Source organism: Phascolarctos cinereus, unplaced genomic scaffold, assembly GCF_003287225.1.
Source record: "Phascolarctos cinereus isolate Bilbo 61053 unplaced genomic scaffold, phaCin_HiC Scaffold_726;HRSCAF=1367, whole genome shotgun sequence".
Classification (NCBI taxonomy): domain Eukaryota; kingdom Metazoa; phylum Chordata; class Mammalia; order Diprotodontia; family Phascolarctidae; genus Phascolarctos; species Phascolarctos cinereus.
The window spans coordinates 34,716,841-34,742,010 of NW_027556098.1; the positions used below are offsets into that span (position 1 = coordinate 34,716,841).

At 39.0% G+C, this 25,170-nt stretch overlaps 3 protein-coding genes across 6 annotated transcripts; 2 read left to right on the top strand and 1 right to left on the bottom strand.

Moving 5' to 3' along the window:
- Window positions 1–1,852: 1,852 nt before the first annotated feature.
- Window positions 1,853–5,965, top strand: LIPT1 (lipoyltransferase 1). The gene is made up of 2 exons (XM_020992834.2): window positions 1,853–1,970; window positions 4,664–5,965. Exon 2 carries the CDS (start codon window positions 4,665–4,667, stop codon window positions 5,784–5,786), a length of 1,122 nt encoding a protein of 373 aa, XP_020848493.1. The 5' UTR covers window positions 1,853–1,970; window position 4,664; the 3' UTR covers window positions 5,787–5,965.
- A 152-nt stretch (window positions 5,966–6,117) lies between these two features.
- Window positions 6,118–18,431, bottom strand: MITD1 (microtubule interacting and trafficking domain containing 1). Of its 4 annotated transcripts, XR_002325755.2 has the most exons (8): window positions 18,175–18,431; window positions 12,610–12,711; window positions 8,950–9,086; window positions 8,778–8,864; window positions 7,791–7,906; window positions 6,590–6,659; window positions 6,420–6,480; window positions 6,325–6,343 (listed from the first exon to the last, which is right to left on the bottom strand). XR_002325755.2 is itself a non-coding variant. In XM_020992837.2 (7 exons), the coding sequence occupies exons 1-7, from the start codon at window positions 18,326–18,328 to the stop codon at window positions 6,248–6,250; spliced, it is 753 nt and encodes a 250-aa protein (XP_020848496.1). In that variant the 5' UTR covers window positions 18,329–18,431; the 3' UTR covers window positions 6,118–6,247. The 4 variants fall into 4 exon arrangements, 3 of the variants coding, with proteins under 3 accessions (XP_020848496.1, XP_078002503.1, XP_020848498.1); XM_020992837.2 differs by lacking the exon at window positions 6,590–6,659 and having other exon boundaries at window positions 6,118–6,343; XM_078146377.1 differs by lacking the exon at window positions 6,590–6,659 and having other exon boundaries at window positions 6,118–6,343; window positions 18,185–18,266.
- Window positions 18,432–18,479: 48 nt separating this feature from the next.
- Window positions 18,480–24,061, top strand: MRPL30 (mitochondrial ribosomal protein L30). Its single transcript, XM_020992840.2, has 6 exons — window positions 18,480–18,616; window positions 20,754–20,846; window positions 21,711–21,791; window positions 23,346–23,492; window positions 23,664–23,737; window positions 23,866–24,061. Exons 2-6 carry the CDS (start codon window positions 20,796–20,798, stop codon window positions 23,996–23,998), a joined length of 486 nt encoding a protein of 161 aa, XP_020848499.1. The 5' UTR covers window positions 18,480–18,616; window positions 20,754–20,795; the 3' UTR covers window positions 23,999–24,061.
- Window positions 24,062–25,170: the final 1,109 nt, after the last annotated feature.

A 25,170-nucleotide genomic window follows, 5' to 3' on the forward strand; every position in this document is an offset into this window, starting at 1 on the left:
GACCGGATTTGAGAGTCAGTGTATGGATGTGATCGTTAAAACTATGGGATTAGATGAGATTGCATGTAGAAAGAGCAGAAAATAAGGACTGCTTTACCCCTTGAGAGTTTATTTCATTTAGGGGATAGGAAGTAGGAAGTTAAGTGGATAGATAAGCCAAGGGAAGAGCTGGTATCCAGAAGGGTAATGAATGCTGCACAGAGGTCAAAGAAGGTAAGAATAGCCACCACAAAAACCATTGGATTTAATAAGGATGGTATTAGAGACCTTGAAGAGAACTGTTTCAGTTGCTTATTGGGTATACATGCCCCATTCTAGAGAGCTGAATGAGAATGAAGTGGAGGGAGTGGAGGTAGGAAAAAAACTAAGAATTTGGCTATAAAGGGGAAAGAAAAGGTAATGAATGAATGAAGCATTAAGAGCTTACTATGTATAAAGCACTATGCTAAACGATAGGTATACAAATAGAAAAGCAAGCTAGTCCCCACCTTCAAGGAGTTCACATTCTAATTGGTGGAACCAACACATGGGATGGTTCCCCTGCAAATTAGATGGAAATGTCCCTTGGTCCTTAGGGCACAGTGGCAAAGCAGATGGTATACATTTCTTTAATGCAATTTTCCACTGATAAAATCATGTCCACTTCTGTTACTGAACCATTTGGCAGTGCCAAGCACTTTGGTGGTGAGGACTTCAATTGGTCTTCAGAGCCTGGAGCAGCTAGGTGGCGAAATGGATAGAGCACTGGGCATGGAATCAGGAAGACACATCTCCCCAAGTTCAGATCTGACCTCAGACACTAGATGTGTGACCTTGGGCAAGTCACCTCATCCTGTTTGCCTCAATTCTTCATCTGTAAAATGAACTGGAGAAAGAAATGGTAAACCACTCCAGGATCTTTACCAAGAAAACCCCAGATGGGCGTCACAAAGAGTCAGTCATGACTGAAAAACTACTCAACAGCAAAAAAGCCTGGAGTACCTGCAGTTGCCTTGTTGTATCTCTCAAGGGCCAATTCCCTGGCAGGTAGTTTTGAGGCCTGGGCTGAAATCAAGGCCTATAATGTGAGGAATGCTACTGTTCCTGGAGGTCTTGGGCCCAGGGTCCCAGGACAACTCCATCCAGGTCTGAGGGGAAAGTTGGCAGTGGTTTCTCTTGCTCTCTATTGTCTCTCCCTCGTGATGCCTTGCTGGCTGACTTGCTTGCCATGTGGATAGCAACTGGTAACTTAAGGAACAAAGGATAAGATATTTTTAGAATAGGGGAAACCATTCATAGAGGGAAAGGACCTGGTCACTTCCGGGTCTGCTTCAAACCTGCCCTTCACTCCCTGCCGTTCACAGAAATGGGCTTCTGAGCCATTTCTGTGTCAAATAGACCCCCCCCCCCTTTGGCAGACTGGTGAGGCCAATGGATTCCCCAGAATCGTTACTGTAAACGCACGAAATAAACTACATAGGATTACAAAGGAAACCAGTTTATTAAACGTTTTCAACATATTTTCCACACGTTGCCAGACGCTGGCCGTGAATTCCTGCTGTGGAGAAGGAGCGTTTCAGCCAAGGGCCCAGAGGCTCCCGCTCCCCCAGAGGAGCCGGAGCCATAGGCTGCCGAGGCCAAAACCGCGCGTCCTGGACCTCGGCCACGGGGTCCCTTTCCTGACCCGGTCTTCACACAAAAGGGCGTTGCCCAGCTCCGGCCGCTACTACCGAGACCGTTGTAGGTGCAGGAGACTGCACCTGTGGGCCTTCGATCCCAGGGGTCCGGCGAGAGGGAGGGCGGGGCCTGCGCGCTCGAGGAGGCAGGAAAGGTGGAGCCTTCGGGCGCGAGGCTGGGAGGGGGCGGGGCCGGTGCGCGTGTGCGTGCGCGTGCGCCGGAGAAATTATCGGGGGTCTGCATAATTTAACTACTACTCAGCTACCCCCACGGGACCTCACGCAGTAGCGAGGAGTCGCGGCCGGAAGTAACAGGTGAGTCGTAACCGGAAAATTATTTTTAAAATTCCGGATACTGTCTAATCCACTTTAATAGTCCTCTGCCCCCAGCACCTCGCGCGGGCCGCTGGTACGGGGCGATCCCGGCCCAGCCGCCTTCCATGGGGGACCTTTCGGGAGCGGTGCGGGGAGAGACAGGTTCTTTTAGGATCCGGGTCCGAAATCCACTGGAGGCAAAAATGTGGTTGACTGTCGGAATAATTGGCAGTAGTGCTGAGAACAGAAGCCCGTCGAGTGAAGAGATGTCTCACTCCCTGCCCTAGTATCCCCAGTGCCCACTGACCAGCACAGTTCAGTTGTTTGATTGATTGGCGGGGCGGGGGCGGAGCCTGAGGCCCATTCCCTCCGCCTCCCGGGACGAGGGGGACCACGTGGGTTGCAATGGGTGAAAGAGTAAGGAAAAGTTACTGACATTCCCTAACCACCCTTAAAATTGACAGTAATAGCCAATCACCAATTACAGCAGCGACACTGTGGTGACCTGGCTGTCATCAATAAGTCATTGAATTATTGGAATATCAATTCCTGAGACTCAAAAGAGGTTGTGATTTGACTATAGCCATACAATTTTTTAAGCACAATGCTTCAGGCCCCATCTTTTTACCACAGACATTAGTATGCTGGAATTTTTTTTTCTTATTAATTTATTTTGATTTATCAGCAATCACTTCCATATGCTTTTGAGTTTAAAATTTTTCTCCACCTCCCTCCCTAAGATGGTGCACAGTCTGATATAGTCTATGTATATACATTCCTATTAAACATATTTTCACATTAGTGATGTAAGAATTAGAACCAATAGGAGAAAAGGAAACAAAACTCAACAGAAGAGGGAAAAAAAAGCAAATAGTATGCTTCAATCTGCATTCAAATTCCATAGTTCTTTCTTTGGATGTGGATAGCATTTTCCATCAGGAGGCCTTTGGAGATGTTTTAGATCCTTGCATTGCTGGGAAGGGTTAAGTTTATCAATGTTAGTCATTGCACAACGTGGCTGTTACTGTGTACAACGTTCTTCTGGTTCTGCTCACTTCACAGAGCATCAGGTCATACAAGTCTTTCCAGGTTTTTCTGAAAGTCTGCCTGTTTCATCATTTCTTATAGCACAATACTATTCCATTACATTCATATACCACAACTTGCTCAGCCATTCCCCAGTTGATGGGCATCCTCTCAATTTCCAATTCTTTGCCACAAAAAGAACTGCAATAAATATTTTTGTACACGTAGGTCCTTTTTCCATTTGTATGATCTCTTTGGGATATAGACCTAGAAGTGCTATTGCTGGGTCAAAGATATGCATGTTTTTATAGCCCGTTGGATATAGTTCCAAATTGCTCTCCAGAATGGTTGGATTATTTCACAACTCCACCAACAATGTATTAGTGTTCCAATTTTTCCACATTTTCTCCAACATTTATTGTTTTCTTGTTTTGTCATGTTGGAATCTGATAGGTGTGATGTAGTACCTCAGAGTTCTTTTGATTTACATTTCTCTAATCAATAGTGATTTAGGGCATTTTTTCATGTGACTGTAGATTGCTTTAATTTCTTCATCTGAGAACTGCCTGTTCATATCCTTTGACCATTTATCAATTGGGGAATGACTTATATTCTTATAAGTTTGACTTAACTCTCTATATATTTTAGAAATGAGGCCCTTGTCAGAAAGACTGGTTGTAAAAATTCTTTCCCAGTTTTCTATCTTCCTTCTAATCTTAGTTGCATTGGCTTTGTTTGTGCAAAAACTTTTCAATTTAATGTAATCAAAGTTATCCATTTTGTTTTTTATAATGTTCTCTATCTCCTGGAATTTTTCTGTTTTTCCATTTTTACTAAGGTGAAAATTATTTGAAGTTGCATTACCAGGAGGAAAGTAAGACAATTTAATACAAGTGTCTGTTGTGTACACACTACACAAAAAGCCTGCGTGTTTAGTTAATGTATTAATTTGGAGGATAGAATGGCTTATTTAAATTTGTAGTTCAAATTATTCATCACAACCAATAGTGCCAACATCTTGCCACCCAAGCATTCATCAGGACTATTAACAAGTGCAATGTATGAAGTCAAAGGAAAATTTCATTCCTGTATTACCATGTCATTTAGCACAGTTCTTCATGGTTTTCTCTTTACTGTGGTCCACAGGGAAATGCAGATTAATTTTATTATAGAGAAAAACATAATTATTAAAAATCTACTGCTAGAAAATCATGTACATCCCAAATTAAAATATAAATTATTTTCAGAATTATCTGCTTTTACTTCATTAGTATGAATAATCAATGGCTTACTGCAGTTGGGTCTAATTTCCTTTTCTTTGCTCTATTTTTGTGAAAGTGCCTGTGACTGATGATAAAGATTAAAATCAGACAAGAGAAGCAAATGTCTGGGATATTCAGTAAACTAGATAAATAGTTCCTGGATGACCAAAAATTGACCACAGATTAGTTAACTTTTTCCTTTCCTTACAATTTCTTTTAAAAAAAAAAGCAAACCTAAATTCTTTTTATTGTGAATTTAATCGTGAACAAATATTTTGTCAAAGAACAAGAAAGACTTGTATAAGAACTGAACTTCTGCTATATAGAGTTTGCATTTTAAGAAGTTATCTATATAAAATTTAACAAAATAGTAACGAAACCACTCTTTTCCTCCATTTTTAAAAGCATGCTGATCCCATTTTCTATGAAGAATTGCTTCCAGTTACTTTATATCGTCAAGGTCCCAAAAGCTGGCTTAAAAAACACAGCAAAAGGTGGGCTCATTTTACAATCAACCTCTAATAATATTTACCAAAATCTGGCTGTGGAAGACTGGATCCATGACCATATGAACTTAGAAGGCAAGCCTATTCTTTTCCTTTGGAGAAATTCCCCTACTGTTGTAATTGGCAGACATCAGAATCCCTGGCAGGAATGTAACATAAATCTAATGAGAGAAAAAGGCATAAAATTGGCTCGGAGAAGGAGTGGAGGAGGAACAGTGTACCATGATATGGGTAATATCAACTTGACTTTCTTCACAACTAAGACAAAGTATAATAGGATGGAAAATCTGAAACTAGTTATTCGAGCACTGAATGCTGTCCAACCACAGCTGGATGTGCAAGCTACTGACAGACTTGACCTCCTACTAGAAGGACAGTTTAAAATCTCTGGAACAGCTTCTAAGATTGGACGGACTACTGCTTATCACCACTGCACATTACTGTGTAGTACAGATTGGATTTCTTTATCTTCTGTGCTGAAGAGTCCTTACCAGGGGATTAAGAGTAATGCTACTTGTAGTGTACATTCCCTGGTGAAAAATCTTTTGGAAAATGATGACACTTTAACTTGTGAGGTATTAATGGAGTCTATTGCAGCAGAGTATGCTGCCTGTCATCAAATTGAGAGCAACATTATCTTAATAAATCCAACAGATGAGACAGTGTTCCCAGGGATAAATAGAAAAGCGGAAGAACTACAGGCTTGGGAATGGATATATGGCAAAACACCCAAGTTTAGTGTAAATACTTCTCTTAATTTGTTAAGTGACCAGTCACATTCTGAAATTAAAATACATATAGATGTAAAAAATGGAAGAATTGAAGACTGCAGTATTGATGCACCTGATCACTGGTTACCACAGGAAATGCTTGACAAACTAAGCACAAGGTTTATTGGCAATAAATTTTGCCAGAGTGAAGCCACAGTGTTAATAAATGCATTGCTTAGAACATGTCCAAAAGACCATGAACTATACAGCAAATGGCATCTTCTCTGTGAAAAAGTTAAGACAATAATGTAATTCAAAATGGCGATGTAATGATGACATTTTGTAATGTCATAAGGATGACTCTTTGTAATGACGACAACTTTGGAACAGTAAAATAAAATTTAGTAATATGTACCCTTTTATGTGTAACTTTTAAAATTCCATTTTTGGAACAGAGAGATAAATCAGAATTAGTAAAGTGCAAATTTTAATTTGGTGCTTTCTACTTTGTTTTGCTTTAGACTACACCCCTGTAAGCCAAATAAGAGTTAGTATAGGTAACATTTTTAAACCAATGATGTGGCTAGAGAAGAAATGGAAGTCATATTAAATTGTGTGTTAATAAAAGAAAACAGCATCCAAATCAACAGAAATATAAAATCAGATTTACTATCACATTTTCATCTACAGGAATGATCACTGTATAAAAAGTATTTAAAATTCAACATTCATTTAAAATGTAAGCTTTTAAAACATGAGGTCAGAGATAGTCATCATATTTTCTTTGTGTGCTTAGTATGAAAAATGTCCACTGTTGTTTCATGACACGGTCTCAAGTCAAAATCACAATACCCAAGTGCAAAACGCCCCTAGAAAGAAAAAGAGAATTTGTTATTAATGACTCAGAATTGTGTCACTCATTAATAAGATAAGGTTGTGTCCTACCTGTGGTTTCTTAAAATAATCAAGTCCCCTTCCAATCTTAATCATCCATCCATTGTTGAACCTATTGAAATTAGAAATGTAATCGTATAAACACAAAGGTTAAATGACAAATTTTAAAGTGATAGGCTAAATGCCAGCACAATTTCCTCTAGCCAAGGGAAGTCTCTTACTTGATCAGGTGTATGAGAGTGGAAGCAACACCAGGTTTAATCTTGGGCTGTGTCTATATAAAGGGACAAGCTGCAAAAAAATTAGTTGATTGGATGAGCTGGCAAATATTGTAACAAGTTTAGCTGACTGAACCACTGAATTCTACCCTGCCGTCAATATGGTACTATTCTGCCAAACTAAAGAAATTTTCATGGGATCCACTGAGGACAACTTACTTATTTTGACAGCTTACAACATCAACCATACTCCTTTGTATGTTGAGTGATCATGATCTGTGGGTGAGATGTGAACCCTGGTTTTTCTCTATTGTCCCTAAGCTACCAATTCTTCCTTACCATCTACCATTGTTTTTCTACCATCTTAGTATACTATACAATGGCCTCCTTGAAAGCTAGTCCAATATGTTTGGAGTCTATTAATGAGACCAATCCCCTTCTGCACCAACAGGAGGTTATCTTACAACTTATTACCAGGGGGAAAAATGTTATGGTTGCTCCAAAAGACTTCATGATACAAGATTCATGTGGGAATGTGTTCAAGCAGGGAAATGAGTGAAACTATCAGTCAGCTAACTATCAGTCATTCCAAGGTGAGTTAATAACATTTCCATGTTCAATTGTTAAGCTCTGGTCACTGGGACAATAGTCTGCTTCATAAGCAGACACCTTTTTTAAAGGGGAAAAAAAGGATTAGGAACCCGAAAATAGTATTTTTAAAAATACTTCTGCTATGGTATGTCCCAGGCCACTTAATTTTAAAAACTAACAATTCAAACCAATTTAACCTGTCAGTAGCTAGTAAGGAATTTTGCTTGTAAAAGTACCTAAGTTGGAACGATTTTCCTCTTACATGGGAAGTGATGCATACTTGAAACTGGAGTATGAACGTATCACAATAATCATATCATTGTTTATAATAATTTAGTGAAGGGGGAAAACAGTCCTTTGAATGAGTAAACATGGCTACATCTTGTCCCATTAGGAAACCAGAAACTTACACATGCCATGAAATGTACCAACTCTTCCTTTTTTAGAACTCAAGAGAACAGTAAAATTTAGTTTTGTCTAAATTTGTAATCATTAAACACAAAAATTATTCACTATAAAATTATGCAAGAATTAGTGAAAAGGGAAAGGAGTATCTTAAGTTTTCATATCTGAATGATATATATGGCTTAAAAATGAAAAAAATAACACCAACCTAATTTCTCGATCATGTATTGAAGAAGAGAATTCTATTTCCAGCTCTATTCCATGCTTACTGAGTGACTCTTTTATTTCTTCCAGGCCACTGGTCTGCTGACCCTTCCCACTGCCCTGTCAATAGCAAATATACACACACACACACACACACACACATTATTTTTCTCTAATTTTGACTGCCCTTTGTATGTACATTACAGATGACTAGAAGGCAATTTTATTAGTTCAATGTTTATTTTAAAAAAAGGAATATGATGCATTAAGGAACAATAATGTAGTATTTTAAATAATTTCACTTTCCAGTGTTAACAAGAACTTAGCCCCGTTTACAATTTAGTAACACTATAGTCATTCAAATGGAAGTGGACAAAGTACAGTACTTGCAAGTAGGTAAATCTAACATTCAAGTAAGACACCTAGTAGGCATGTATCCCTACACTATTCACATAATTTCTCTAAGCCTCAATTTCTTCATCAAAAACCAGGCATAATAACAGCAATTAATTCTCAGGCTTGTTAGAAGAATAAGTGAAATGAGTTGCAAACCTTAAATAAATATAAGCTATTTTATTCCATCTTATGAAACTAATTGACATAAAAGTCATCAGAAATAGAACTGCTTGAAATTTGCTTTATGTCAGTCATCCCTGTCATATAAACTCATTCCTAAAAAAAAAAAAAACACAAAAAACCCCAGCATAATGGAACATGGTGGCATTTGAAAGAACCCTGGATTAAACATCATGTGACTAAGATTCTAGATTCCTATTTGCCACTGAGGACCTTAGGTAAGGCCCCTTAGCCTCTCTGGGACTGTTTCTTCACATGTAAAGGGGGCTAGACTAGATTGTTTCTAAGATACATTATAGCTTTATAACTCTATTCCATTTTACATATAACATTTGAAATTAGTTCCCTTGATTGTGCTGCATTTTATAACTAGTGAAGTAAGGAAGAAGTAATCTCAATACAGTCAAATACTTACTTCATCCATAGAAGTAAGAAGATGAATAGTTTTCACTTTACATGGCTGCTTAACAAGCATCTCACAGAATCGAAGAAAGTTGTATAGCTAAAAGATACCAATAATAAAATTTAGCTAATCAGCAAAACTTAAATATTAATACACTTTTATATTTAAGTTATATTTAACTTGCCTGGTGAGTGTGTCTAACATAAGGGTCTTCTATCCATACTTCAGTCACAGCTGCATTAAGGTATTCTTGAAAAAGTGACTCATAACTAAAGCCTGTTGCATTCTCTTCTATTCTAATTTGCTTGTGATATTTTCCATCTGACAAAACACATTAAATTCAACAAACATTTAAATTCCTTCTGCACGTAAAATACTTTACTGGGTGTTGGTGGGGGAGATACAGAATTTAGATAAAAACAAAATTCCAACCCTCATGGAGTTTATAATCTAGTAGGGAGATAGACAGATAGACAGACACACATTTCCGCTTCAGTATTTCAAGGATCAGTGGTAGGCACTCCTACCATCCACACAGATCACTACCTCTTGACATTTTAGCATATGTTCTTAATGAGCTATTGTGGCCAAAAAATTAATCACCCTAAGGCCAATATGATGATAATAAATCTGTTGCAACAAATGTTTTATACAAGATAATACATAAACACTTAAGAGAAATGCAGTCAGTGGTAGGTAATGTTAGGGGGCAAGGATGGATAAGATCATGAAAGATTCCGGTGAGGAAGTGACATCTGAGTTGGACTTTATAACTAGTAAGGGGAGGATCTGTGAGTGTGAATTTCAAGGACGAGGGGCCTTGTGAACAGTTCCCAGAGGCAAGAAAGCACAATACATTCACCCAGTTATACAGCTTCGCTAGAGTACAGCATCGGTGGAGAGTAACAGTATAATGCCAAAAAAGCTACAGTGGTAGCAGGCGAGGTTAAAGAGTTAGAATTTGACTTGGGAGGCAATAAGGAGCCAAAGAAGGCTTCTGAGTAAAGGGATGATAGGGGCAGATTTATGCACAACGTAGGTGTCATGCAGAGGTAGAAGGGCAGTTTGAAATGGAAAGAGCTGGAGACAGGAAGACCTGTTTGGGGGCTACTGTAATAATTGGGGCCAATGAAGATTTAGAATGGTTGTGTCAGTAAGGAGGAGAGGTGGGTGCTAAAGGCAGAATTAACAAGAACTACTTGGTTAACACTGAGAAGTGAAATTAGAAGGAAGATGCAAAGAATGCCAAAGTTTCACAAATGACTGGTAACACTGACAAAAATGGTGACATTAAGAGAAAGACTAGGTTTTTCTTAGACACTGAGTTTGAGGTTACTAGCGGTAACAGCCAAATAAAAGTATCCTACAGGCAGTTAGTAATTCGAGACTGAAGCTTGACACAAAGTTCAAAGAAGGACCTACAGATTTCAAAGTTATCTATGGATAACTTTGCAATATGCAAATGACAAGAAAAAGGGAAAAAAAGGACCTATTGTAGAACCTTGCAAGATACTCACCTTATGAAGAAAAAAAGCTATGGAAGAATGGTTAGAGAACCCAGCGAGTGCCACGTTTCAAAAACCAGGGAAAGGCAAAGCATCCATAAGGAGGCGATTAATCAGTGTCAAATACTGAAGAAAGATCGAGGAGAATGAAGACCAAAAAAAAAGCTACTGAATTTCACAATTAGGAGGCAATTTCTGACTTTGAGAGTTCAGTTTCAATGGAATGGTAGGGACAAAAGCTAGACTGCAAAGGGATGAGGAGAAAGTGAGTGGTGAGGAAGTAGAGGCATTGGGTTTAAATAAATTTCAAGAACTCTGACCATGAAAAGGTAGGAAACAGTAAAATAGTTAAGAGGGATAGCTTAGAAAAGTCAAGGCAAAGGATTAGGAAGACTAAAGCACCCTTTTAATGGTGAAAATACTGAATACTCTTACATATAAATTAATACCAGCACAATGTCTACAAGATTCAAATAGATAAATTTTAGGGTGCTCTCTCCAGCGGAATTTTACAAGTTTATTTATAAAGTTGTCTGATGATTTTCTGCTGTCATCTTTTGTTGACTTAGCAAAACCACAATTGTTACATCCTGGCTGTTCTCCTTAGATGTTACTACTTAGATGTTCTACTAGTTCTGCAATTTAGACAAGGATGGCGTATGATATATTAATGCAGTATTTTATGTTGCCTTTCAAGTCTGCTTTAAGCCTTGAAAAAAGCTGATTTTAATTAGAGAAACCAGGAAAGACAGCCTTGGAAGTCATAGCAACTGTCTCTTCATTGATCCTATTAACTTGATTTAATTATCCCTTATTAATTTCAGTCTGTTTCATTTTTGTCTTGATATCCCTAATACTTAGCACAGTACTTGAGATACAATAGGCACTTGATAAATGTTAACTGAATGATCCATAAGCCTTTAAGGCTTTTTTTTTTAAACACCATGATATACAGTTAGTCCCCAGTTCATTAAAAAAGCTATGCTCTGTAACTTGGTTTAAGTCATGGTTTTGGAGTATGTGTAGAGTATACTTCAGAATATATTTTTCTATAGAAATAAGATTATAACAGATTCCTAGGTCAGTATAGCTTTTCAAAAGATCTATCTGGTACATAATGTTAGCTAAATCATTTAACTATTAGCTATTACTATTCTCAACAATTTACAAACAGATTAAGTATTAGTAATCTCCATAATAAAATTTCAATAGGAAAATGCATTCTTAGCTACAGCTGTAACCACTACATATCACTGTTCCCATCTATTCTATAGGGGACTGCCTCCCTCAGTCTAAACTGATGTAGCTGAAAAGAAGACTGAGAAAGATGATGTGGTGCAGCTGGTTGGTGAAAGCTCTGGGACTGAGGATTAGGTTTCAGCAGAAAAGGTGGGCAAAGTCCACCATGAGCAAAAAGCATAGCAGTAGGGAAGGAGACAAGTGTGGATTATTCCTAGTACATCAGGAAAATAATCTGAGATACAGCTGTATAGGCAGGGTAGAGCTAAGGTATGAAGGCTAGGATATTTGGTCTTTATGTAAGCAATGGGGAAAATATTGAGGTTTTTTAGCACTGGAATGATATAACTCTAATCATGTATTAGGAAGATTCAGTGGTGCAGAGGAAGGACTAGAGAAGGCTTGCTAACAGGCAACAATAATATCTCATATATGTGTAATATTTAATGATTTGTAAAGTGCTTTATTAAAGGAAGGAGACAAGAAAAAAATATTCAGTTCAATTATAAACCTTAAGGATCAAGAAATCTCTGCAAGGCTGTCACAAGAGTTTATTTACATATTCTATTTGTATTGACAATTGAACAAAGGACAATATACCAAAACACACAACACTGATGCACATATAAACCACTGCTCTGGAAAGAAGAGGATTGTAGAACATTTTATGAGGTCCCATAACAAAATCTTTCAAGGTAAATAGAGGTCCAGTCACACATGGCTTGATACAACAGGTAAACTACCCTGTTTACCTTTTTTTTTTTTAAAGGCAATTGGGGTTAAGTGACTTGTCCTGGATCACACAGCTAGTTAAGTGTCAAGTGTTTGGTCTGAGGCCATATTTGAACTCAAGTCCTCCTGACTTAAGGGCCAGTGCTCCACGGTGCCACCTAGCTGCCCCATAGAGTCAGCTCAAATTTTTTGTTTGTTGGTTGGTGAGGCAATCAGGGTTCAGCCCAGGGTCACAAAGCTAGTAAGTCTGAGGCCACATTTGAACTCAGGTCCTCCTGACTCCAAGGCCGGAGTTCTGTATACTGCTTTACCTAGCTGCCCCTCCCTGTTTATTTTTAACAACTGGTTTTTGAAAGTATATTTCTTACCTTCTTTTTCTTGCTCCAAAAACTTCTTTATGTCTTCTGCTCTGTCCATGTAGTCAGAAATTTTTTGTCTTAGGTGACATTTCTTTGCATTGTCTTTGGTGCCTATAATTTTAAAAAACACATATTTTCCAATTTTCAGAGTATTTTCATTTATCATAAACATTATTTCTAATTCTAAATTTTTCCTAAGAACTTTCTTTTTATCAAAATTGTTCACCTATGCTCATATGCTTTAGTTTCTGGGGTAAACATATTAGAGACAGTTTTGACTGATTAGCATGGGACAAGAAAAGAGTGCACTACATTTATAAGGGATATTACGTCAAGTTATCTAGATTACAAAGAGTGAATGAAGGAAGTAATGTGAAATAAAGCTAGGAAGCAGTTTGGGGCCCAACTCTGGAGGAACATAAACGCCAGGCTTAGGAGTTTGTACTTTATTGTCCTTGAGACAATAGGAAGCCCTTAAAAATATTTGAGCAGGAAAATGAAGTAATTTTTAAAAAATTATCTTATGTGCTTCTGGAAGATGGATTGGAAAGAGTTAAGACCAAAGTCTTAACTAAAGATGGGGGAAAAAATACAAGTAGAAAGAGGTTACAATATGACAAGAGGCAAGAGGTGATGAGGTGATCAGAGTGGTGGCAGTATGGGGAGTGTCAGGATCCCCATCCCAAGACCACCCCCTCTCTTTTTACTATTAGAAGATACCCTGTTTTCCAGAGCTGAGGTCCTGCAAGCAAGCTGTGCCCTGAGCTTGGCATAACAATAGTCCTTTGAGGTAACCTTCTGGATGAACTTACTGCAGCAAGATGCCAGAATTGTTTCATACCAGCCCCAGGTGGTTCCTGAGCTCAGACAATCACCTGAAGGACACAATGTTCTGGGTCATGAAGTCCTGCTATGAATCAAACTTGTCTCCTTGTTGCTGTTACCGTTCATTGTCAGGGTTACAGCTCACTGCATAATCACTGCTATATGTATTGAGATTTGCCCTAAATCTCAGTGCCCTGCACTAAAGCAGGTCTCCTCAGTAAAAGAAGAGGCCCCAGCACGTGTGTCTAGCATCCCTCTTGCAATGGAATAAAGAAAACTTTTTCTATATAACTGCTGTTGGCCCTATTTTATTTTGTTTTTATTTTATTTCTTAACAGTGATTGTGATAACTTGTGTGAGCTCTTTGATATTTTCTGAGTTAACTATGATTGTGATAACTGATGTGAGCTCTCTGATATTTTATTTTATTGAGTTGGCAGCAGTTGCATAATCTCTGTGATTCTTCAGTCATTTATTTTCATGGTCAACAGGAGAAAGGGACCAATGGAAGAAAAACAAGCCTTGACAATTAATTGGGATATGGAAGTGAAGGATAGGATTAGGAGAAGAAAAGAAAAGATCACTCCAAGGTTTCAAACTGGAAAGATGGTGGTGCCTTTGCTAGAAATTGTGAAGCAGAGACAGGTTTGGGAAATGGGAAAGTTAATGAATTCATTTTTGGACAAGTTGAGCAACCCTGAGGTGCCACATGATACACATATGTATGTTGCAGTCACCAACCCAGGGGAGTTGAGATTTCCATGATAGAGAGAAAATGAAGTTGTACAGGACCTTTCTACAGTAATATAATCCTATAAATTGTTCTGGTTCTGCTTACTTCACTCTGCATCAATTCATATGTCTTCTCATATTTCTGTCCCTTTTCTTACTTCTTAAAATATTCCATTAATTCACATATCATAATTTGCTCATCCAATTCAGGAGATATCTTAGTTTCTTATTCTTTGCAACTGAGATCAAATTAATATTACCACAAATTTCTACTCTACTGATTCCATGCTCTACTGATTTTTTATAACTTGAGTCTACATCTGCCTAAAGCCTCCTTTCTATGTCCTTGAATTGAGCTCAGGAATTTAGCTTTCTCTCTAAGTTGTTTAAAGTTATAATTGATGAGAAAAACTGTTATCTACCATACCTTCAGCTCCTGGGAAGTGTTTGTTAACTTTAAAGGCCTACAAGCTGATCTGGTATAGTTCCAAAAGGTATACTGTCAGTCCTTGCCAGTTCTTGTACAATTAAGGAGGATCTTATCTCCCTAGCAAACCCCCCCCAGGAGCCAGCAAGTCTGCTATCCCTGGTCCACCAACCATGTCCTTAGAATGCAGATGAATCCCATAATTCAGTCAATCATTCCTTAATAACAGAGAGGGGTGGTTACCAGCCCCAAGATGCTAGCCTGCTTTCCTTTACCATTCATGTTGTCCCCATTCCCATGATGCAGTCTAACCTGTAACTAATCGAATTGTTTTCCCCACCCACCCAATTCTATTCTTTGTTCTCTTGTACTTCCCAAAACTATATGAAGACCAGTAAGCTCCGAGCAGTAGATAGAGCACTGGCCCTGAATCCAGGAGTACCTGAGTTCAAATCCGGCCTCAGACACATAACACGTCCTAGCTGTGTGACCTTGGGCAAGTCACTTAATCCCATTGCCTAACCAAAAAAAAAAAAAAAAGACTAGTAAGCTCCACCTCATGGTAATAAATCGGTCATGCTCAGAACCTCGTCTTTCATTTTACCTCAACTGTCAAATGTGACACTATAATAAAAAGTGTTGCTATCAATATCTTTGTATATATGAGTCTTGAATCTTTGTGATATATGCCTAGTACACAGAGTGTGACTTTTTGGGTACAGTTCCACATTGCTTTCCAAAATGCACCAATTCATAGATCCACCAACAGTGAATTAGTGTTCCTGTCCTCTCATTAATCATCTTTTCCAATCTGATGATGGGTATAAGGTGGAACCTCAGAACTGTTTTAGTTTTTATCTCTCTCATTACAAACAATTTGAAACATTTTCATATGACTGCTGAAAATCTTCTTTTCTTTTAAAGACTGCCTGTTGTGACTCCCAGGAGTCACTTTTCATAGTGATTCTTGTCCACACTTACCTAATTCATTCAGCAAATATGTATTAAGTACCTACTATGTAATGTGTTAGGCACTGGGAAAAATACAAAGTGTTGATAAGACATATTCCCTGCTCTCAGACATGACACAAATGGCTATAATATGTACTATATAGGCACATTCAAACCTTCACAAAAGCCCAGCTTTATTGTGGTAATAGGAGGGGCGGCTAGCAGGCAGTCCTGGAGAAAGACCGATGTCCAAACACCAGCCTGAAGTGGTGGAAAAAGAGAGTCATGGGATTTTGAATTTAGACCCAGAAGAGACTTTGGGCCAACTCTATCATTTTCCAGATGAGAAAACTGCCATTGCCCAAGGTCACACAGGTAGGATTTGAACCCAAGTCTTCCAACTCTAAATCCAGTATTCTTTCCACATTCCCACAGTGCCTTAGAAACAAGGCCATGGTTCCAGCCAGAAATATACTAGGTCAGAGCTGTAACTAGTATGGAACAAAGCATTTTGCCCTATAGTGCTCAAATGGGAAAGCAAACTTCCCCTAGTGACAACTGTCACCCAAAGGTGTCACCTAGCAGTCTGCAAAGGGCAGCATAACCGTCCCAGGGATAAGTTAAAGAGTAAGTCACAAAACAAAATGCTATATGAGATGTGAGGGGAATGGCCACTGCTGGCTGGGAGTTAGGAACCAGAAGGGAGATCAAAAAGGGTTTCCTCACAGGAAGCACTTGAGGTTTAAAGGATTAAGCAGGAACTATACCAGCAAAGACGAGATGGGAAAGTGCTTCAGGAATATGAAACTATATGAAGACAAGACACTTGAAAGCAATTTGTGTTGGAGAGGCAGGATTACCCAAATAAACTGGAATACAAGCTGGGTGGAAAGGATAGTTCACTCATCTGTAAAATGAAGAAGGAGGGGACATCTGTCCCACCTACCTCCTGTGGTTGCTATGAGGATCTGGCTAAAACATATTAAAACACTTCGCAAACTTTAAATGCCATTTATTGTTATTGCAGAGTGAGGTAGATACATTATTCGTGCGCCTCCCTTGCCTTTGAGTCAGGAAGATCTTGGTTCATATTCTGTTTCTGATGCTAGCTATGGGAAAATGTCATGTTAAAGTATAATGCAAATGTCTTTTTTATGGTTGTTACGATTGAGGTGGTTACAATGTTATTAATGTTGGTTAGTTTTGTCTTCCCAACTCCCTAGATTATAAATTCATTTAGAGCAAGGACCAAATCTTATACTACTTTTTTTTTTAAGTATCTGAGGCAGTATTTTATTCTATTTTATTTTGTGAGGCAATTGGGGCTAAGTGACTTGCCCAGAGTCACACAGCTAGTGAGTGTTAAGTGTCGGAGGTTACATTTGAACTCAGGTTCTCCTGACTCCAAGGCTAGTGCTCTATCCACTATGCCACCTACCTGTCCCCAAATCTTACATTTCTATATCCCTAAAGCACCTAGCCTAGCACTTTTTGGGGTGTATAGGCAGATATTTAACTGGTTACATAAAACAGAAGACACATTCTCTCTCCTTTCCATGAATTTCCAATGCATCAAGTTCTGCCCTTTGTACTTGTGAATATATTAGTAATTGCAACATCTTTTTGTCATTACCCCTATACTACTTCCTTTAGGCAATCGATAAGCATTTATTAATGACCTAGGATGTGCCTAGCACTGTGCCAGGGATACAAAGACAAAATTCTGCCCTTAAGAAGATTACATTGGGGCAGCTTGGTGGTGCCGTGGATAGAGCACCGGCCCTGGAGTCAAGAGGACCTGAGTTCAAATATGCTCTCAAACACTTGACACTTAGTAACTGTGTGACCCTGGGCAAATCACTTAACCCAATTGCCTCACCAAAAAGAAAAAAAAAAACAACCAACAAGATGACATTCTAGAAGGGGAGAATGTTCAGTATATACACAAAGAGCAGAAGTAGGAAAGCAACTTACACAATAACAACATTATAAAGAAAAACAACTTTAAAAACCTCAATATCTTTAATCAATGCCATGGCCAACCACGATTCCAAAGGGCTGATGATGAAGCAGGTTACCCCTCAATGCGGAACAAAACATACGTTTTGGGACTCGGTCGGCATGGAAATTTGTTCTGCTAGAGTATACATACTAATACAAGGACTGTGTGTTTCTTTTTTTCTCCCACCAACTCAGGGAAGTATACGAGGGAGAGGAGAGATTGAGGGAGGAAGGAAAGAGAGAAGGTTACTGAAACATCTTTTACAAAAATGCACCTAAAGCCAGATAGAGTCACGGACAAGCAGGACAGCTTGGAAGATAATTGCTGAATTTGATACAGATTTTAAAAGGAAAGCAAGCTTTCCGTAAGGGAGCTCTGCAGTTTAAGGTACAGTCCTCTTTCAAAAGGAAGCAAACTCGCTGCGAGGAGAGGGGGTTCCTCGACACCAGTATATCAAGCGCTGGGCACAGTGGCCGGCAGGTAGCATGTGCTTAATAAATACTTTGGCTGATGCATATAAAACATCTGTCTTATTTGGTGTTTTTTCAATTCAAAATTGTTTTTAACCACCTAAAACTGCACAGCACCCTGCTCTTCCCCTCCCTGCCCCAGCCCGCAGCCCTCTCCCTTCCCTCACCTTTAAGCACCTGCAGCAGTATATCGATGCCCTCCTGGTAGCACACCAGAGCCTCCTGGTACCGAGAGCCGGAGTCCAGTTCCACCGCCCGCCTCAGGAGCGTGCTGGCCGCCGCCGCGCCGTCGGGATGGAACTCCGAGCCCCGCGCCGCCATCCCCGCCGCGGCTCGCCCATCTGCGGCCCCCTCCTCTCCCCTCCCTGCGGCGGAGCACGCATGCCCGCGGCGTTTCCGGGAGGCGGTCACACGGCCCCCGGGGCGGGGCGGGCGTCAGAGCGCGTCATCCTACGCTGAAGAGTCGTGCCCTCTCGTTTTCGCGGCCCGCGTCCTCTACGGCGCCGGGCCGGGGCTTCCTGGGGAGCTTGTTGGCCGTGGTTTCTTTCAGCCTCCTACAGAAGTAAAGCGGAGGCAGGAACCACAGGCCGCGGCGGCCGGGCGGGGCTGGTGAGTGTGGGATGGGTGGAGAGGCCCCCCGACACTCCTCTCACTTCCCAGTCGTCCTCAGGCCCTTGGACCGGGGGCGGGGGGTGAGGGGTGAGGGGGCTGGGGACTGCTGGAGGGGATTCTTCGGGAGCTGACTTTGTTCCGCCTTGGCCTGGAAGCCTGGGAAACCACTGCGGCCCTCTCTGTTTTCCTATTGGCCAGGGAGCAGCCAATGGCAGCACTTGAACGTTTTCTTGTGGCCCGGGGGAGGGGGTGGTCACGTGGCCGGGGTTGGGCGCCTGAGGGGAGATGGGGGAGCTGGGCGGCCTCTGGTTATTTTAAGTCACGTCCAGCCCAAAGTGACAAAAGATGACAAAGGCACCGGAGTGGTTTGCCATTTCCTTCTCCAGCTCATATTACAGATGGGGAAACTGAGGCAAACAGGGTGAAGTGACTTGCCCAGGGTCACACAGCTTCTAAGTGTCTGAGGCCAGATTTGAGCTTGGAAGATGACTCATCCTGCCCCCGGGCCGGCCCTCTATGCACTTCTCTGGGTGGCTGGTTAACCATTCCCATTTAAGTCGTTTTTGCTGCAGAGTGATCTTTCGAAAAGCTGTTTGCGGTATTCTGTAATGGATGGTTAACTAAGGGGGCCAGAATAGTGGATTATTTGTTAAAATCAACAGCAGAAAAACACAAAAGTGAGTTTATTCTGTAGTCTTTAATATACTGAGTTAGCTGTCATCCAGAGAAGGCTAAAAGCAGTTATTGGAAGCCTCGATTAGGGCTTACTGGGCTTAAACTTAGATCTCCATGTCTGTTTCGGTCTTTAGTGATAATAAACAAATAATGACATTCAGAAAAGCTTATTGAGCACCGGAACAATTACAATTGATCAGAAATACCAATTTGTTTAGGTTGCATTTTGATCTTTATTGTTTAGATAACATGATCATAACTTGTCCAACAAGTTATCTCCAGGATCAAAATGTTGTTTGGGTTTTAAAACCCATCATAACTTGGCCCTGTACTATCTCTCCATTCTGTATACACTCCATGAATTCTATAATTTAATAACCTTGGGGTATTTACCATTCCTTCTACACACTTCTATCTCCTGACTTTCTTTGCTGACCTCATACCTGGAATGCGCCTCCTCACCTCCAGCTTGGGTTTCTTCAAGATTTAGCTCAAATCACACCTTCTGCGACAGGCCTTTTCTGGTGCCCTCCCACCTGCCTTCCCATTGATATTACTTTGTTTTACATTGTCTGTACATAGTTATTTACAGAGAAAATACTTGACAACTGGCTACACATAGCACCTTTAATTTCTTAGTGGCAGTGTGGTACAGAAAAAACACTACTTTTCGGGGCTGGGAATCTGAAGACTTGTGTATTTGTCTCAGTTCTGCCACTAATTAGTTGTGTGACTTGGGGCCTCATTTCCATCACATGTAAATAAGGAGGATGGATAAACTTTGACATTTTACCATTTGATAATTTTCTGACAAGGTATGACACAAATAAGATTATTGTAAAATTTTTCATGTAAATTTTTTTATACAATACTGTTATAACAAATGCCAGTTTTAGGAAAGGGAAAGTGAGATTGCTAAAAGCTTAAGATGTATATGAAGCTTTCATGTGATAAAGAAAGTGATAGTGTCCCTGATTAATTGATAAAGTTACAAATTATGTCTTGTCTTCTATCATTCAGTTAACAAACATCTAATTAAGCAGCTACCATGTGCCAGGTAATAGGGATACAAAGAATGAAATGATTCCTACTCTAATAGTTTACGTTCTAATAGGGGATAACCACAAATACATAAATATGTTCAGAATAAATATTTTTAAAAATAAACAGTAATTAAAGAAAGTGCCACCATTATTCAAACATTTTTTGAATGTTCATTTCCAATTTTACCAAAGGATTTGGGCTATGACTAATTTTGTCAAAAATTAATTTTACCACATTGATACTTAGCAGTGTGTATTCAGCTCTATGTGAAACCTTCAGAAAATACCAGTGCAGCTCTTGTTTTTATCTTATATGTATAACCAAAATTTTACTGTTATGCTTTTGTGGAATGTTATGTAACTACTAATGGGACAGTATGACCAGTTTCAGATAGTAATTTGTCCCTTGGAATTAGGTGCAGCCTTTTGGACGGTGATATCATCAGTGGTGATACCTAATGGCAGGGATTTTGCGCTTAGTGACCCAGAGCCCTCAAGGTAGAGTACAGGTATGTATTTTTTTAAACAGTTCTCATCGTTTACCCCAGTTGCCTTTCATCTTCTTCCTTCTTCAGCTCTACATAGCTTATTTTTCCACAGAATCTCAGGAGTTGGAAGTTACTTGAAAGGTCATCTAGTCCAAGTCTCACCTGAGCTGGAATCCCCTCTACAAATTTCTCACCAAATGGTCATCCAGCCTGCACTTGAAAGCAACCACTTTTAGACAGCTCTAATCATTAGGAAGTTTTTCTTTAGCCTAAATCTACTTCTCTGCAGATTCCACATATTACTGTTAATTCTACCATCTGAGGAGTGTGTCTGTGGATTGTACCTTAGGCCAAATAAGTTTGCTCTTTTGATCTTGTCTGTTGCCTGTACTTATTTTTACCTGCGTGAGAAAAGTGACTATGTAAATAAATAAGGAGGCAGTGTAGGAAGTGAAATTTGTGAGGGCAAACATCTGATTAGCATATACCCCTAGTCAAGAAAAGGGCATTACAGTGGACATAAATCAACTTTTCATTGACTGTGCATGATTACTGGGAACTGGTAGTGGTGACAGCCCAAAATTTAATGGCTTATTTAAGGAAATGAGATTGGGCAGAAACTCCAAAAGAAAATTAATGAACTGAATGTTTTAAATAGTTTTCTTTGGAGCAGTTGTAGAAAAGGTATTAAAGGCAAACTGCAATTTTCGACTTGTGTTATGATAGAACGGGATATAATCGTACTTAAGAGGAGATTGGGATGAAGCTTTTAGTAATCGTGAGCAAAAGTGGTATAAATTTATGTTTTTAAAAAATTTAGTGACTGGTAGGTTTCTGCATTGTACCAAATACTCAGAAAAAACTAACTCTCTTAAATTCTTCCAGAATGTGACAAAAAGTCTGGAATCTCTTACATCGACTGATTGGATTCGTCATAAATTTACCAAGTCAAGGATTCCAGATGAAGTAAGAGCATTGTTTAAGAGTTTGACCTTATTTTTACCTTCTTAGATTTTTGAAGATTACCAGTTTTTTTAATATCAAAGATTATATGAAATTGCTTGTGAGATATGTGGCAATGTGGTAAATGATATAAATAATGACTATTGTAAAGGTAGAGGTGAAGTAATGCTTGGAATTACTGGTGTTAATAATACACAAGTTTTTCCTTGACCAAACCAATGTTTTATAGCAAGAGGATAAGAAATTGCAATAATAACACTTGGTCTTGGGCCATTTCCTCTCTTTATACTATCTTGGTGATTTCTTCAGCTCTTGTGAACTCAGTTGTCTTTAGGCAGATGAATCCCAAACCTATATATTCAATTGCATTTTCTCTCTTGTACTTAAGTCCTGCATCAGCTGCCTATTGGACATCTCTGTTTGGATATCCTACAGTCATCTCAGACTTGTCTAAAACAACAACCCAAACCCATCCTGAAATTTCTCCATTTTTGTGAATGGTGCTATCATTCCTAAATTCACTCAAGTTCACTACCTTGGCATCAACCTCCACCTCTAACTCAACCCCTATATCCAGTTATCTGCCAAGTCTTATTTTGTTTTTTCCCCAATTACAGCTTAAAACAATTTGAAAACTTTTTTTTTAATTTCGAATTCCAAATTCTGTCCATCCCTCCCTTCTTTCCTTCCACTCTCCCTGAGATGGTAAGCAATCCAATATAGATTATACATGTTGCCAAGTCTTATTGATCTTACTCTCACATCTCTCATCCATGAAATGGGGGTGATAACCATTTTCACAGTGTCTGTTTTTGATAAGTTCTACAAATAAATTTCTGCCATGGCCCCTTGAACAGTTAAACAGTCCCCTAGCTTTCCTCTTAAGTTGAACCATCCTAGATTGTAAGTTCCTAGGAGAAATGTTGATAGTAATAATGATTCCTATTTATGGTTTGCAAAGCACTTTTTTCATAACATCATTTTGATGTAGATAATATGAGTATTAGAACACCAGTTTGGCTAATAAAGAAATAAATTTATTAAAAAGTAAGTGATGGTTCTACAGCTAGTAATTGGTAGAACTAAGAATACTCTTACTTCAAGGAAGAGACCATTTATCATATTAGTGTATCTTAGGTAAATCATTATTAAGCAACTAATTGGCAAATGGAATCAGGTAAACTTGGAGATTTAAAAAATAATCACCATTTCTTCTCGTTCTGAACTCTGGTGTAGTCTAGGCACTTTTCCTTTGGTGCTAGTCATTATAGTCATCTTACATCTATGATATTTCTGTAGAGAATCAAATTCCCAAGCCACGTATATCTGGGCAAATTATCACAGTTGTTTATAATCTCAGGTTACTGTGTATCAAAACTACTGTATTGAAAATTGATAATTTTTTATTTTCACATTAAAAATTTGAGCTGGGAGGTTTGAAACTAGTTTATATATGTGGTAGTAAAATGTTTATTTTAGAGAGGTGAGGGGATGGCTGAATACAAAAGCCTTCGGGAATGTTTGAAAATAACTAATTTGTTTATTCCATTCTTACAGGTTTTTCAGCCTTCACCTGCAGCTCATAAAAAATATGGTGGGGACCCTCAACACCCTCATAAATTACACGTTGTCACCAGAATTAAAAGTGTGCAGAGAAGACCATACTGGGAAAAGGAAATCATAAAACTCCTTGGACTGGAAAAAGTAAACATTTTCTTTGCTGGTTATACTTGTTTTGAATTTAGTGTTTCTAAATTTGTAGTGCAGATTTTTTGTTACATTTGTTTTTAAGCTCATGAATATGTTGTGTAGCTTTTAAGTAACACGAGTCTTACAGTGCTTTCAGGGGGTTGTAAAATTGTCTGTTCTCCTTAGGCACATACTCCACAAGTACATAAGAACATCCCTTCGGTGAATGCAAAATTGAAAGTGGTTAAGCATCTGATAAGGTTTGTTGGGGGATTTTAAGAATCATTACTTTTTTCTATAAAATTTTTATCATTTTCAGAAATAACTTTTTTTATAACATTTTAAATGCTTTTTAGCATTTTAAATGCTTTTTTTCCCAATGTTGTAGAATCCAGCCATTAAAATTGCCGCAAGGACTTCCAACAGAAGAACAGATGTCAGAAACTTGCCTCAAGACCACAGGTGAATTAGTAGTACGTTGGCATCTAAAACCATTGGGACAAAAGGCAATTAATGCCTAATTGCTTTCTCATTTTCTTTAAATATTCTTCATGTGTTTTTATTAAAATGTGTTTTAAACACCAGTGGTCTTCATTGACTGAGTCTTCCTTAGATATTTGAATATCTTGAATTACTAAGAGTAATCTCTTCCAATATTGAATTGATAGATTATATGTAACTCTACTTTCAAAAGTCCTCCTGTAGTAAATCAAAGAGCACAATTGCAACCTCCAGAAAGCTGTCAGAAGTCAATTCTTGATTAGCTAAACATATGGATCTTTTTAAACTAGCCTTTCCCATCATCTTTTCTCCTTATAGCCAGATTTTTACTTACTTAAAGCCTTTTTCCTTCAAATCCCATTTAAGAGTAGAGGGGTCTTGCTTCTTTTAAGAATGTTCCCTAAACTCCAGCAGGTACAGATGTTTTTCTTGCATCCTGGAACCTATGGCCAGATAATCTTCCCAGGGATTATTCTAGTGCCAGCTAATGGGGAATTCATTCTACAAACCTACCAGTAACATAGATACATAAAAGTTGCGGAATATATATTCCTAGGTAAGTGTGTTTAAAACAGCCGGTTTCAAAAGTAGCTATTTAAACTAGATGAATAAGAAAAACTTGGGGCAGCTGGGTGGTACAGTGGACAGAGCACCAGGCCTGGAGTCAGGAGGATCTGAGTTCAAATCTGGCCTCACACATATAATACTTACTTAGCTGTGACTCTGGGCTAGTCACTTAACCCCAATTGCCTCACCAAAAAAAAAGAAAAACTTGATGTAGTATTAACCTGTATGTTTTCCTCCTTATAATTCTATAATGTGTTCACTTTAAGATGGAGTGGATAGAGCACAGGCCCTGGAGTCAGGAGGACCTGAATTCAAATCCAGCCTCAGACACAGGCTATGTGACCCTGGACAAGTCACTTAACTCTGATTGCCTCACCTGCTGCCACCCCCCCCCCAAAAAAAAAAGATGGAGTGGAAGAGAACTTTATTTGACTGTGTCTGACTGAATGCTGCCTTCATTAATTATGGAGCTTTTACAAAACCTAGTTTATGTATTTCTTGATTTCTTCCCAAAATGGAGGAGGAAGAAAGAGTGAGACAGAATTAGAAGAGAGAAATTTGGTAGCACTAGGAAAGCTTTCTGCTAATAATTAGCTTGCTAATTCTGGCAAGCCCTTCTTTAGAT

What these genes read in the sequence shown, in the direction of transcription:
- LIPT1 (XM_020992834.2), top strand. Translation starts at nt 4,665, where the DNA reads ATGCTGATCCCATTTTCTATGAAGAATTGCTTCCAGTTACTTTATATC.
- MITD1 (XM_020992837.2), bottom strand. Translation starts at nt 18,328, where the DNA reads ATGGCGGCGCGGGGCTCGGAGTTCCATCCCGACGGCGCGGCGGCGGCC. An exon ending in ACTGCTGCAGGTGCTTAAAG is followed by an intron (nt 12,712 to 18,174) that starts GTGAGGGAAGGG and finishes TTAAAATTATAG; the next exon opens with GCACCAAAGACAATGCAAAG. An exon ending in TTTGGAGCAAGAAAAAGAAG is followed by an intron (nt 9,087 to 12,609) that starts GTAAGAAATATA and finishes GTGTTTTGTCAG; the next exon opens with ATGGAAAATATCACAAGCAA.
- MRPL30 (XM_020992840.2), top strand. Translation starts at nt 20,796, where the DNA reads ATGGCAGGGATTTTGCGCTTAGTGACCCAGAGCCCTCAAGGTAGAGTA. An exon ending in GCCCTCAAGGTAGAGTACAG is followed by an intron (nt 20,847 to 21,710) that starts GTATGTATTTTT and finishes AAATTCTTCCAG; the next exon opens with AATGTGACAAAAAGTCTGGA. An exon ending in AGTCAAGGATTCCAGATGAA is followed by an intron (nt 21,792 to 23,345) that starts GTAAGAGCATTG and finishes CCATTCTTACAG; the next exon opens with GTTTTTCAGCCTTCACCTGC.